This window comes from Serinus canaria, chromosome 1 (genome assembly GCF_022539315.1).
Source record: "Serinus canaria isolate serCan28SL12 chromosome 1, serCan2020, whole genome shotgun sequence".
NCBI classification, from domain to species: domain Eukaryota; kingdom Metazoa; phylum Chordata; class Aves; order Passeriformes; family Fringillidae; genus Serinus; species Serinus canaria.
Genome location: NC_066313.1, coordinates 99,678,925 through 99,691,956, shown reverse-complemented (window position 1 = coordinate 99,691,956; position 13,032 = coordinate 99,678,925). Strand labels below are relative to the sequence as shown.

Genomic DNA, 13,032 nt, shown 5'->3' with positions numbered 1-13,032 from the left:
AACAACCACTCATCATAAATCTTGCTCCCAAATGAGAGTTACCGACAAATTAAAGTTGAATATCATTAGAGTTCCTTTTAGTTTAAAACAGAGTTCTATTAGGTCTGCCTTTTATGGACTGCAGAGTAACTGAGCCCTGAGAAAATGCAAAGCCTCCTGGGAATATTCTCTTGGTATCAGGAATGTGAAGTGGTGGTTTGGGGTTTGTTTTGTTTTTTAGAGGGTGCTCAAAATAACCACTGGAAAGATGGTTGCATAATAATTGCATAGCATTCAAAAATAATAGTTTTTGTTTGTGTATAGAGAGCACGTTAATATATTTTCTTGTTCTTGTTGAGTTTTGTAGTGCTTTTAAAGCAAAATACAATCATAGAAGGATTTGGGTTGGAAGTGAGCATGAAGGTCACCTAATCCTAGCCCACTTGCCCTGGGCAGGGACACCTCCCATTAGATCAGGTTGCTCCAAGGCCTTATCCAGCCTGGCTTTCAACACTGCCAGGGTTGGGGCATCTACAACCTCCGTGGGCAACCTGTTCCAGTATCTTATCATCCTCACAGTAAAGAATTTCTTCCTAATGCCTAACCTAAATTTCCCTTCTTTCAGTTTGTACCTATTACTCCCTGTCCTGTCACTACAGTTATTGATGAAGGATCCCCCTCTGGCTTCCCTGTAGTCCCCTTCAGATACTGGAAAGTTGCTTTGGGGTCTCCATGCAAACTTCTCTCCTGTGGGCTGAACAGCCCCAGCTTTCTCAGCCTGTCTTCATAGGGAGGTGCTCCAGTCATCTTACCAACTTCATGGCCCTCCTCTGGATTTGCTCCTACGGTTCCATGTCCTTCTTATGTCCACCTGATTGCTTTGTGTCCCTGAAGGCAGTAAATAAATAGATTTGAGTACGTTGTGTTTCACATGTTCTTGACTTTCCCAAGATTGCCAGGGAGCAAATAGATGAAACTGTAAAGCAGAAATGGATCAAAGTGTCTGAAGTAATGTGTGTGTGGCAGTCTGTTTTGCTGAGCTATTCTGTTCCTCCCTTGGGATTCTCTAAGATTCAGTCAGAAGTTTAAGTAGTGTGTAATCCAACTGATCACATAATAATTTAAAATAGAAAACCAAAAATGTCTACCAGCAATTTATTCCTTTGACAAGTAAAAGGAAACAGTATTTATTTCAGACTGTAAAGATTCAGCAGATAATCAATAATGGTAGCATTTTCTCCTGAAAAGACAGAGAAGTTCAGGTTCTTAGGTGGAGTACTCAGCATGCCTGTATGCATACACATGCAAAATTTCTGCTGTCTTAAAATGGAAATGGGCACCTAAACTTAGAGGACATCTTGGATTTGTTGTGGGTCTTCTAAAACTAAAGTTTCCACATTAAAGTATTTTTCACTCACTGATTTTAAAAGTTGCCAGCATGTTCTGTGCATTATTCCAAATCACATGCTGGAGTTTAATATATACAGACTATCACACACTCAGGATTTCTTATGTGCAGCTTGTTTCCAGCTTTGTAATCTTTTGAAAAAAAGAATCTTTTGAAGAAGAATTGTCTGTCTGGGAGAAGCATATGTTGGAATATGCTGACCTAGGTGGACAGTTGCTTTGCATTTTTATACAATACTGAAATGATCAGATGCAAAAGGGTACTTTCAGCACTAATTCATGCACATAAATTTTGCAGAATGCTTGAAAAGCTTACAAATTAGTGCTTCAGAAACACAGTTTTAGAAGTTGGCCTCTACTAACCTATCACTATAACTAATTAGTGCACATTTTGGTGCATATAGATGAAGGAAAAGACTAGACAAGGAAGGCATAGTCTTAGAGGAAAATCATAGAATATCCTGTGGTGGAAGAGATTCATCGAGATCATGGAGGTCCAGCTCCTTGTCTTGCACAGCACCATCACCAAGTCACACCATGTGCCCAAGAGCTCTGTCCAAATGCTTCTTGAATTCTGTCAGACTTGGTGCTGTGACCTTTTCCCTGGGGACCTGTTCCAGTTCCCAACCACCCTGTGAATGAAGAACCTTTTCCTAATATTCAACCTAAACCTTCTCTGACACAACTTCAGGCCATTCCCTCACGTCCTGCCACTGGGTAGGTTAGAGAATACTTTAGCAAGCAGAGTGTATCCAAGTCTCTGGGCCCTGATGGAATGCGCCTGAGTGCTGAGGGACCTGGCAGCTGTCATTGTGAGGCCACTGTTGATTATTTTCTAATTACCACGATGACTGGGAGAGGTGACAGGACTGAAGGAAAGTGAATGTCAACTCCTGCCTTCAAAAAGAAGGAGGATCCAGGGAACTACAGTTTGGTCACCCAGGCTTTAATCCCCAGAGAAATCGTGGAGAAACAGAGCATTCCTGTATACATGGAGTGCAGAAGGGTAGCTGGGCTTATTCAGCATGGATTCAGAATGGTGAAATGATGTTCAACCGGCCTGAAGGGAGGGTGCAAAGAGCTTTTTTTCAGTGCTGCCCAGTGGCAGGACCAGAGGCAATGGGCAAAAGGGGAAATACAGGAGTTTCTGTCTGAATATCAGGAAACACTTTTTCACTGTGAGGCTGGCTGAGCCCTGGAACATGCTGCACAGGGAGGTTGTCACCATCCATGGAGATATTCAGGTCCTGGCTCTGGGTGGCCCTGCTTGAGCAGAGGGTATTAGGTTAGACAGGATTATCTCTAGCCATCCCTTTCAATGCCAGCCAGTCTACAATTCTATGAAATGGGTCTGAGTTCCTCAATAAATAGATGGAAAGTATTCTCAGAATTATTTTATTTGCTATAACCCGTAGAAGAAATTGAAAGAGAATGAACAAGAAGTTAAAACTGTAGATAATATATTGCTTTCTGTATGTTAACTAACTGTCAGTTGTGCATTAACTTACAGTAGCTTGGATTGCACATAATGCCTAGATAGATCTTCAGATGACATTAACAAGAATGCAGGTTTTTTTACTTACTTGATGATTATAAGATCTGAAATTCTTTCCTTGTGTGGCAGGGAGTGTCACTTTTCAGGGATTTTCAAATTCAGTGCAGAAAACACTGAATTTTTAAGTGCAGAGCACCAGAAGATAAGATTCCCTGCTGCTTAGAACTTTCTGGTGACCATTTTCTCACAGAAGGGGAAAGGATAAGGACTGGGCAGCTTTTATAGGATAGACTGTCCTTGAAAAGAAAGGCAGAATACTTTCTTCAACAGAATTTTATCAGTGGCAGGTGGAGTCTGCTGCTGAAGTGGGGGTGGAGAGTGTTGCTTTGTGTGGAAGTGTGTTGAGTCTCACACTGTCTTAAAAGGTGAGCCTTGGCATTGCTGCAGTATGGTGGTCCTCATTCAAGTGGTAAAAAGGAGGGCTTTCCAAAGACATCTGGTCCATTTGATACACTCTAGATGTGTTCTAAGATTACTAAATTCTCAAGAAGATTGGTTTCCATTAATTGGTTGTGACTCTGGAACAGAAATATGAACCCAATAATATGGGCCTAAGAGGAAAATCTTCGGAATTGCTAACTTCTGTCAACTCTGTTATTGTCTGGATCCCAGTGTGTCTCTAAAAGTTCAAGCTACGTTGTTACTGAAGTAGTGCTCTCTGTCTTAGTTATGCCAATAGCATTGCTAAGTGGTTTTTTCCCTATATTTGACATCGTCTAGTTGGTTGGGTTCAGTGACTCTGGTATTTTCCGACATATTGTGAATTTGTAAATATTTGTAAACCATTAATCTAAATTTATTCCTCTGTTTTCCTCTGCCAGGAAGAAGGAAGTATCAAAGAAATTGCAATAACTCACCATGTAAAGGAAGGACACGAAAAAGCAGACCCTTCACAGTTTGAACTTCTGAAAGTACTAGGACAAGGATCCTTTGGAAAGGTTGGTAATTGAACTCTTGTGGAGCCAATTATTCAGGAATATAGCATTAAATATTGGTTGTGAAATATTCAGACAGTCACAGTTTTGCATTAAGGCAATGCTGCAAGTGAAAACTGCTTTCTAAATTAGTCGTAACTAGGCGCTGTAATTGTGGCAGATCTTTTTAAAGCAGTAATTTTTTTTCATGTTAGCACGATATGTGGATTTCAAAGTTCAGTAGAAAAAAATGGCTTGATATGAAATAATTGGGTATTTACTGTTAAAATGGAACGCCATTCTTCTCTAACTGCTCTTCTCTATTTCAGGGGGTGAGGGTTGAAATGATTTTTTGATAAGTATTCCTTGTTGCTTTCTTAACTGTAAGACATCATCAGTACAGAAGTTGGTTTTTGTAGCATGTTGCAGTTGTAATGAACAAATTGTAGGCAATAATGGCTACTGAAGTAAATGTGATATACCCCAGTCATGTTCATTATCTGTTGTAATTTGGTTAAGGCAATGTACCTTGATATTTATCTGAACATCTGTTAAAGACTCAATGTTTCTAGCATTTCATGAGTACTGAGGCACTTAGGCATACATTTTTTTATACTTTTAGCCGTCCAAATCCACCTTGAAAGCAAAACTTAAAGTTCACATGGCAAGACTGAATGGAATATGTAAGGCAAGATAGGGAAGCCTTTACATCCATTTTCATCCTTAATTGCAATTCTGAATGTGATGTTAAGCTCTAGCATGAAAAAAACCACCTTAGATGTGGTGGGAAATTGGAAAAATAGGTCCAATTCTCTTTTGGTGGTAGTGAGTTACTGTTAGTCACATTATTGTTCCAGTTAAGTTTGGAAATCTAGATGCTTAGAAACTATAAAATTTTGTACTCATACTAGTAAGAATTCACTGAAAAACCTGATTCAAAGGTTTGATTTAATCCAGAACCATAACCAAGTTTTATTTGGAAATCTTCAGATCATGAGAAATAAATCATTCAAGGGCAAGGAAAAGTAAGCTAATAAATTGTCATTTCAGCAATCACTTTTATTGATAATACTAAATTCAGTAATTTAATGGGAGGGAGAGGGGGGAATGTGAGTTTTAAAAAAGCAAAAATAATAAACTGTCTAGGTGACTCAATTTTCTGCAAAAATGCCAGTCTTGTTCTCAGTTGTCTTAGCATTTATGCAAAAATCATTACTTTTTTAAAAAAAATCCATTAATCATTTTGTTCTAATGATTTGTGAAGCTGTCACTGTTTCCCATTTAGTTTAAAAAAGTAAATTTGCATGCTTTTCAAGGTCTCTTGATGATGATTTGGTAGTCTCTGGGTAATGCAGGGAATGTTAACATACATGAGAATTGGGCACAAAACCAGACATCAAACTAGTTTCACATGATGTGTTTAACTTCCTCATGTACCACAGCATGTCTCTATATATGTCCATAGCCAGAAAACCTGTGACAGTTGGTTTTGGTAGGGTTTTTTTTTCATTCCTAAATGTAAAATTTTTCTCAACTGGAATTAATTTTGTTTTAAGGGTATTTAAAACAATACCAGTCAAGAAATCCCATGATATTGAAGAAGGAAATGAAACACCCTTTAATTGAGGCTGGGTGTTCTTTATTGGTACATGCAAGACTAGGATATTTTTTAATTTATTTATACATTGATTTATATAGACTTCTGGATCAAATTTTGTTCACATATTTATGGTCATATCTGAGAATTATTTTATTAGCGCATTTCCTGTGTCATCCTATAAATTTCAATAAGATAAAACTAGAGATTAATTTTTAAAAGTTGATTTTTGTGTGTCAAATTTGGAAGAACTTCTGAGAGAGTCCATTTTTTTTTTTTTTTTACTTACTGAAATTACTTAAATTAGACTAAAATTAATTTGTCAGAATATCTTCTGAATGAACTTTTTAGATTATGAAAGGAGGTTTGGCTTTGCAGAATCTAAAACTGTCAAATAGAGTTTCATTGAAATCATAGCGACTACTTGAATTTCATAGCAAAATACATTAATCTGACTTGCTTTTATTTTCTTTTAAGAATTTTTTTTAATTTTTAATGCAGGTCTTCCTTGTCAAAAAAATCTCAGGATCAGATGCAAGACAGCTTTATGCAATGAAGGTATTGAAAAAGGCCACCTTGAAAGGTAAGCATTGTTTAGAACAAGGGAAGAGAAATAAAAAAGGTAACTCGGGGACATTGTACCAAAACCTAATCTTTAGTCAGCTGCTGCTCTACAGATTGTGTTTTACAGCTTTCTTCTCTGAAACAGGAAATAGGAGAATACCTTGCTTTGTCTTGTAAACCTGGAAGGATTAAGGATTAACAATACTGTGTTGGTAGTTAGAAAGGACAGCAGGCTCCTTCCCATGCCGCTTTCCTTAGGCGATGGTGGGTTAATGGAGTGGTTGTGTTACATCTGCCACCTGACTTGCTTCTGAGCTGTTATTTGAAACTTAATATCCTTTCATTTTTCCTTTGCTGTGTGTCACCGAGGATACAGTTAATGCCTTTTGCTCAGTTTATAATTAGGTCATGGTACTTAAAAGCACTTTATATTGGCTGTTGTATTCTAGTTCTTAAGCACCTGATTTAGTCTTTTCTTTTAAAACAGATGTATCCAGTACACTTGGCCAAACTCTTGGCATGTGATCTTGATGTAGAATGTATTTTATAAAATCTTAAGTTAATAATCTAAGTTACTTGAGCAAAAACTAATTGTGAATTGATCTATTTCTTCGATGATTTTGATCTTGAATGCTATCAGTAGCAAAAATAAGTCTAAGCCTGAACAATCTCAATTCTGTCTCGGAGAATTCTGTAAGAAAAAAAGAAATAAGGTATTTTTTACCATAGATCAAAATGAAAGTCATCTTTTGCACTAATGCCTTGACCAGATTGTATGCTTGTTCTTTGATGTCATTGGTTTATAGTTTTTTCTATGTGAAGTTCTTCTAATTTATGACTGTACTGAAACTGAAATGATAATTTTGGGATGGCTCCAACAGCCTGGAGTGCTTTACCGATGTTATCGATTATTATATTGAATTTCAGTTTTAATGTTTTAATTTCAGTTTTAATCCTTTTACCGTCAAATATTTATAGAATGATGGAGGGAACAAAAACATTGGTTTATGAATTTCTGCTAAAATGTGTCAATTTTTTCACTTAAGATCTAGTGCTGAATGTCACAGTTCTTACACTTAGAGAGGGCTGTGTATTTGAACAGTTTCCTATATTTTGATTCCTTTGTGTTTTGTGGCATGTGTCGTTCTCATTATTTACTTCCTATTTTTCTGAATTTGAATTCCCTCATTTAAGGTACATTAATATCCTCAACAGCCTTTCATTCCCCAGCCTGTTAATAGCTCAGAACTGGTCAAAGGTCACTCAGCAGTTGCTTTTTTAAGATGCTTGAGGGCTTCTCTTCATCACCTTTTGATTGCAGTTTAACCTCATGTAAAAATTACAGTCCAGGCTGTGGTTCTAGTTTTGCCTACAGATGAGAGACACTGATATATACTGAAATTGAGAGCATGACTTGGGAATTAATTGGGAAAGGAGACCTTCTGAGGCACTAAGAATTCAAGGATATGAAAGGCTTGAGCCGAAAGGTGACGATATCAAGAGGATGCCAAAGTCCTCAACACTTGGTATCTGGATTATCAGATGTTTTTCATGCGTTGCTTGTTTGTGATTCATGTTTTAGGAAGAGCAGAGTTGTAAGCAAATTAACATTACTGTTAAAACTTTAATATGAAATTAACTGAAATTAATTCTATTTTCCAACTTGTTTGATATTAGTAATACTATATTTTTTAAAAATACAGTATATTAGTTGATTTGTCTGTGTTTTTTAGCACTTTCAAATCTATTTCATAAAGTTATTTTTGTGCTCTATAATTAAAGATAAAAAGACCACACTTGAAGGCAGTGTACCTGATCCACAAATCAAAATTAGAGAAAATATTTTCATAGGAATGCAGCTGTATTAGCCAGAACACAGTCCAACTTTCTAATGTTTAGAGCAAATGCAAGAATATATACATATATTTTTGTTTACTGCAGAGTCTAGTTTATTAATATACTCTGACAGAAGGTGTTATCTTTCAGTGCCCCTTTATGATACAGAGAGAGAAACAGAGCCAAAACATATCTAGAGTGTCTGGAATCAAATATATTAAGAAAAATCAGTGCTTCCAGTGGAACCCATGTGGAAATAACAGTCAAACAAAAATCAGATATCAAGTAAAATAATGGCTTATCCCATTATCTGAAATGAGCTCAGTTCTTTACACTTCTTTTGCTTGGAGCTTTAAGTCCATACTTTCCATGTAACTGCTGCATAGCTGCAGGCACTTGAAAGTCTTTTAAATTTTTTTCTCACCTGAACCTGCCTAAAAAAAAAAAGAATATTCTGAATTTCAATCTTGTAATTCAGATGAGCTGCTGAAACAGTTAAACTGCACAACTAACTATCTTGTGACATTTTAATGGCTTTAGATGCAAAGGTCAGCATTCAAATGTGATGTTTGCTTTGTACTTGAGCACTTATTTCATAAGCTTCCATTTTTAGGGATGTGTTCTGCAGGCAGATGGAAACTTCATGACTGTGTTCATTCATGAAAACATATCTATATAACTTTTTCATAAGTATCTGTAAGGTGCTTGTTTCTGGGAAGATATAGATAAATGCCTTAACACCATTTTGCTTCTTGTTCTTTTTCTCTTCTGCCTTATGTTCTAACATCGGAGAGCTCTGGCTTGTTTACTGTACAAGGAATGCTGTCAGCTTAAACTTTGGACGGGACTTCATTGCTCTGGGGTGCTTCCTTCAGGAAGATACATTTGTGAAAGGAGCAGTAACAAAATTAGAGTAGAGGGAAAGAGAAAAATGCAACATCTTAAACCACTGAAAGCAAACTTTGATAGTTCTCCACTGTGTAAAGTACTGAATATTGTCTGTGTCCTGGCTGATTCAGAGCCTGATTCAGTCAGGGCTTGGTTCAGATGGGAACCAAGCCCTGACTGGAGCTGGCAGGAAAGTTGTGGAGAACAGCTGAAGCAGGTGCTGTGCTCAGCTGACTGCCCTGCCTGTATTCCTGCATTGCTGGCCTGTGATACTCATTTGGGTTTAATCTCTGGTGGCATAGGAACACTTACATGTCCTGTTCAGAGCCACCATGGGTAGACACCACAGGCAGCTTGAGCAACAACTGCTTCTAATGTCTGATATATTTCTCCATGTACATTTAGTCTCAGTAAATGTCCTTAAAATCAAAAATATAATCTGAAGTATACACTACATTGAATCAATGGCATTTCTCTTAAGTTCATTATAAAGGAAATGAAAAAAAAATCCCTTCCAAATTGTAAAGGACTTGATAATTTACTAGTGTGAGTTATTTAATGAGTTAAACCAATGTAAACATCTTTATGATAGTATGATTATACTTATGCTGTTTGTTTTGCTACAACTTTAATTCTCTATGCTTTTCTAGTAAAAAAATAGTAAAATGTTTTCTAGTAAAAAAAATAGTAAAATGTTTTCTATACATAGCTGTGGCAGTTTTGCTGAGATGTTTGAAAGGTTTACTAAGTATAGAGCAGACTGAAGGGTGGCTGTGTTTTCTCATGTGCTTTTGTTAAATTTATTTGCCTAGTGTTAGGTTTTGTCAATAGCAAAAACTGAAGTAAATCAAAATGCATAAAGATATTTATCAGAAAAAAAAAGTGGAATAAATTTTCTCAGTTCTCAGCTGTGTACAGTATAGTGACCTGCAGACAAATATAATATTCTACAATGGGAAGTACATCAGGAAACATATGAGAAATACTGAGTGATAATGTAATTTTTTTTTTTTTAATCTTGCATGCTTATGTTCTGTTGTAGTTCGAGATCGGGTTCGGACAAAAATGGAACGTGATATCCTAGTGGAAGTTAACCATCCTTTTATTGTCAAGTTACATTATGGTGAGTTGCAGAAAAATTCATTCTTATAGCATAGTGTGTTTGTCAAGTTGGCTTTTAATATTTGCTCTGTGGTTCAGAAAATCATAGAACTTTAAGGTGTTAAGTCCCAATTGTGCAGACTTGCTCTGTAATAATTCTCATGCAAAAGAAGCACATGATTGACTTCAAGCAGTGTTAAATCTTTCTAAGACTGAGACTCTGTAGCCCTTTGTGCTATTAAAAGCAGTTATCTATTAATAACTAGCCATTATTTTCCAAAACCTCTAATCTTTTGTATGACATACGTTTTTTAACTTATTTCTTACAGTTGCTTTGTTTATTCTATAGAAGAATGTATGCAATGGCATTAATTCCACTTGCATTGAAATTGGTGGAAATTAGCCTTTTAATTTTAATAGTGTGAGCAGCTATAGCATGATACTTATGTATAAGAGGGGAAGATATCAGTACTTTTAACATGTGGAAAAAAGGGGAGTTTCTGGTTTGTTTTGGTTTGGGGTTTTTTCGGTTCATATTTTTCTTTAAGTGTTTGTTTTTTCCTCTAGTTAAACCTCACTCTCTCTCACTTTTTAAAGTGGCTTAATGTCTCTCTCACATTTTTTAAAGTGGCTTAAATTATGTACCTTTCACTATTTTATTTGCCATTCTTTTGCAGACTATATTAAATGTCCTGTTTAGCTGGGACATTTAGATTTTAGATTTTTAGATTTTAAAAGGTTCATTAGTTACTAGTTTGCCCTTTTAAATTCCGCTTTAAAATCTGAAAGAAAATGCTGGTTAACCTAAGTTTATTTTTTAAGGAACTTTATTGGTGATTTGCTTTACTTTCATATTGCGTGGGAATTACTTGGTCCTTTGTAGATGATCAGTTACCTAATTAATTTCAATACATTTTCTCAAAAGGCAAAAAAGAAATTAATTTTAATAATGAAAATAAGGGTGAATTATTTGGTATGTTATTTTCCTAATCATGGACAAAGTTAGGTGATATTTAAATTTTTTTATTGATCCTTTCAGCTTTTCAAACAGAAGGGAAGCTGTATCTTATTTTGGATTTTCTCAGGGGAGGAGACTTGTTTACACGTTTATCCAAAGAGGTACGCTTTTTAAATTTGAAAAACTGTCTGTTGATAGAATTTGACTATAAATTGTTTGTACTGGGAGAATTTACATTTATTTTAAATTCCATTTTCATTTAATAAAATTTTGACCTGTTTTTAACCAGGTACATTTTTTGTTTGGTTGGGTTTCTTTGCAGAGTCAATTCATAGAAGGGCTGATGGCAATTTACATTATTTCTGAAAAAAGTCTTAGACAAGCAGTCTTTCTGTGCTGCTTTTTATACCTGGCAAAATCTTCTCATTTGTTACCATGTTTAAATATAAGACTCAGAATTTGGATTTTTATGAAGTAAATTTATGGCTGGTTTTAATATCCAGAATTCAGGGGCAGATAAGATACTGTCTTTTTTACCCATGAATGCAAAATTGCATTATGTATGAATATTCAAAAAGTGAGAATTGTATACCACTTATTTTAGTAATTTTCAATAAGTGAATGTTTTGCCTCTGTCATGATGGTAACGTGTCTGTGTAGATATAGGAAATAACTTCAAAGGGTTTCGTTACCTCAATTTAATTTGATTATAATTCCTAAAATAAATGTTAACATCTAATATATCACCATATTTTTAAGTCTCTGGTAGCCTGGACTTGCAGTTGTAGCTGCTTTCCATTTTCCTTTGCCACAACAGTATCAGGGGCAGCTGGGTTACTACTGCAGTAAGTGCAATACCACTTACTGTTATTAAGAATAGAGTAGAATGGAATTTATTTTGTATATAGATGTACCCTTACTTCTATGCACATAAATTATTTCTTTTTTTTTTGATCATGCCATCTGTTTCAAGTTGCCCTTTGTCATTTGTTTTGCCACAGGTAACTAATAGGTTATTCGTGCTCTAAAATTTAGATACTCTTAAAGTTTGTAGTTCATTCTTGATTCCCAAAAAAGAATGTATATTGGCTTCCTGTTTCCTGACTTTTTCATCCTGAACCACTCACATTTTATAAAATTTAATGTGGTTAGATGAAAAATATTCATCTAAGCAGAGTTCATGACTATGAATATCAATCTAAGCAGAGTTCAAAACTGATGAGTGAAATGGGCATGCTGGATGGTATTAATGTCATCCTCATACCACACCATGTGATTCTGAAATAGATCAGATGAACTGAAAGTTGTTGCTTTTTTCCTATTGACTACAAAGGGAAAGGTGATTAATTCCAAGCTAGATGTCTACACTGCAGATGTTTAAGGTTAGGAAAGGTGAGTCCCATGCAATGGTTTTAAATAACATGGTGGGGGTGTATTATCCTCCTCATAGGATCTTTTATTATTTGAGCTTTTAAATGTTTCTTATACAGATTTCCTTTCTTGAAAATGTCTGCCCTAAATATTGGCTCATCTGTAGAAGTAACGTCAGCAACAACCTATTGTACAAGCTTTAGTATTGCTTTCTCTCATGAAACTACTAAAGGGAAGACATATTCTCCATTCTTAACTCTTGTTTAAAATAATCTTCAGCTTTGCTGAAATAAATTTTTACACTTTTGCATAAAAAAGAATTGCTATTCTTTTTTCTGGGTCAATATGCTTTATCTTAAGGTATTAGTCTTAGATTATAAAAACAAAGTAAGTAAAATATCTGAGTAGTAACTGAAATAGAATCAAATCATGCAGGATCTGGTTTTATTTTTATCTTTTTCTGCTGTCTCAGAAGATTTGACTTGTAATGTATTCTGTCAGAAATCACAACAGTTGATATATTGGGACAATATGTTTATTTCAATTAACATAAACAGAGAATAGTTTATTTTCCAGTTCCAAAAAGTGGGATTGCTACCTGGGATCCTCCCTGTGCTCTTATGCAGGCTGTTCACTTTACTCCTTGTTAATTCCTGTTAGTTTACTCCTTCATCTGCCTTTCTGCAGTTACATCTCAGACTGTACCTAGGGGCTTTTACAAACATTGCTGTAACTTCTTTCTCAAAGTACCTAGGGGCAGTCCTTCCAAAATCAAGATACACATACTTTATTTCTCTCTTATTTTGTGGATGTAATTCAGGCATTTGGACTTCTTTGGTCCATTTGTTGCCTGTAAATGAAA

The 13,032-nt window shown here is 35.5% G+C and overlaps 1 protein-coding gene across 5 annotated transcripts in view; it reads left to right on the top strand.

The window, feature by feature from the left end:
* Positions 1–13,032, top strand: part of RPS6KA3 (ribosomal protein S6 kinase A3) — a 74,281-nt gene that overhangs the window by 29,802 nt on the left and 31,447 nt on the right. For all 5 annotated transcript variants that reach the window (XM_030234361.2, XM_050970876.1, XM_030234360.2 and 2 more), the window contains 4 exons: positions 3,763–3,879; positions 5,954–6,035; positions 9,783–9,863; positions 10,881–10,960. In XM_030234361.2, the coding sequence (XP_030090221.2) occupies positions 3,763–3,879; positions 5,954–6,035; positions 9,783–9,863; positions 10,881–10,960 (360 nt within the window). The remainder of the gene's footprint in view (positions 1–3,762; positions 3,880–5,953; positions 6,036–9,782; positions 9,864–10,880; positions 10,961–13,032) is intronic.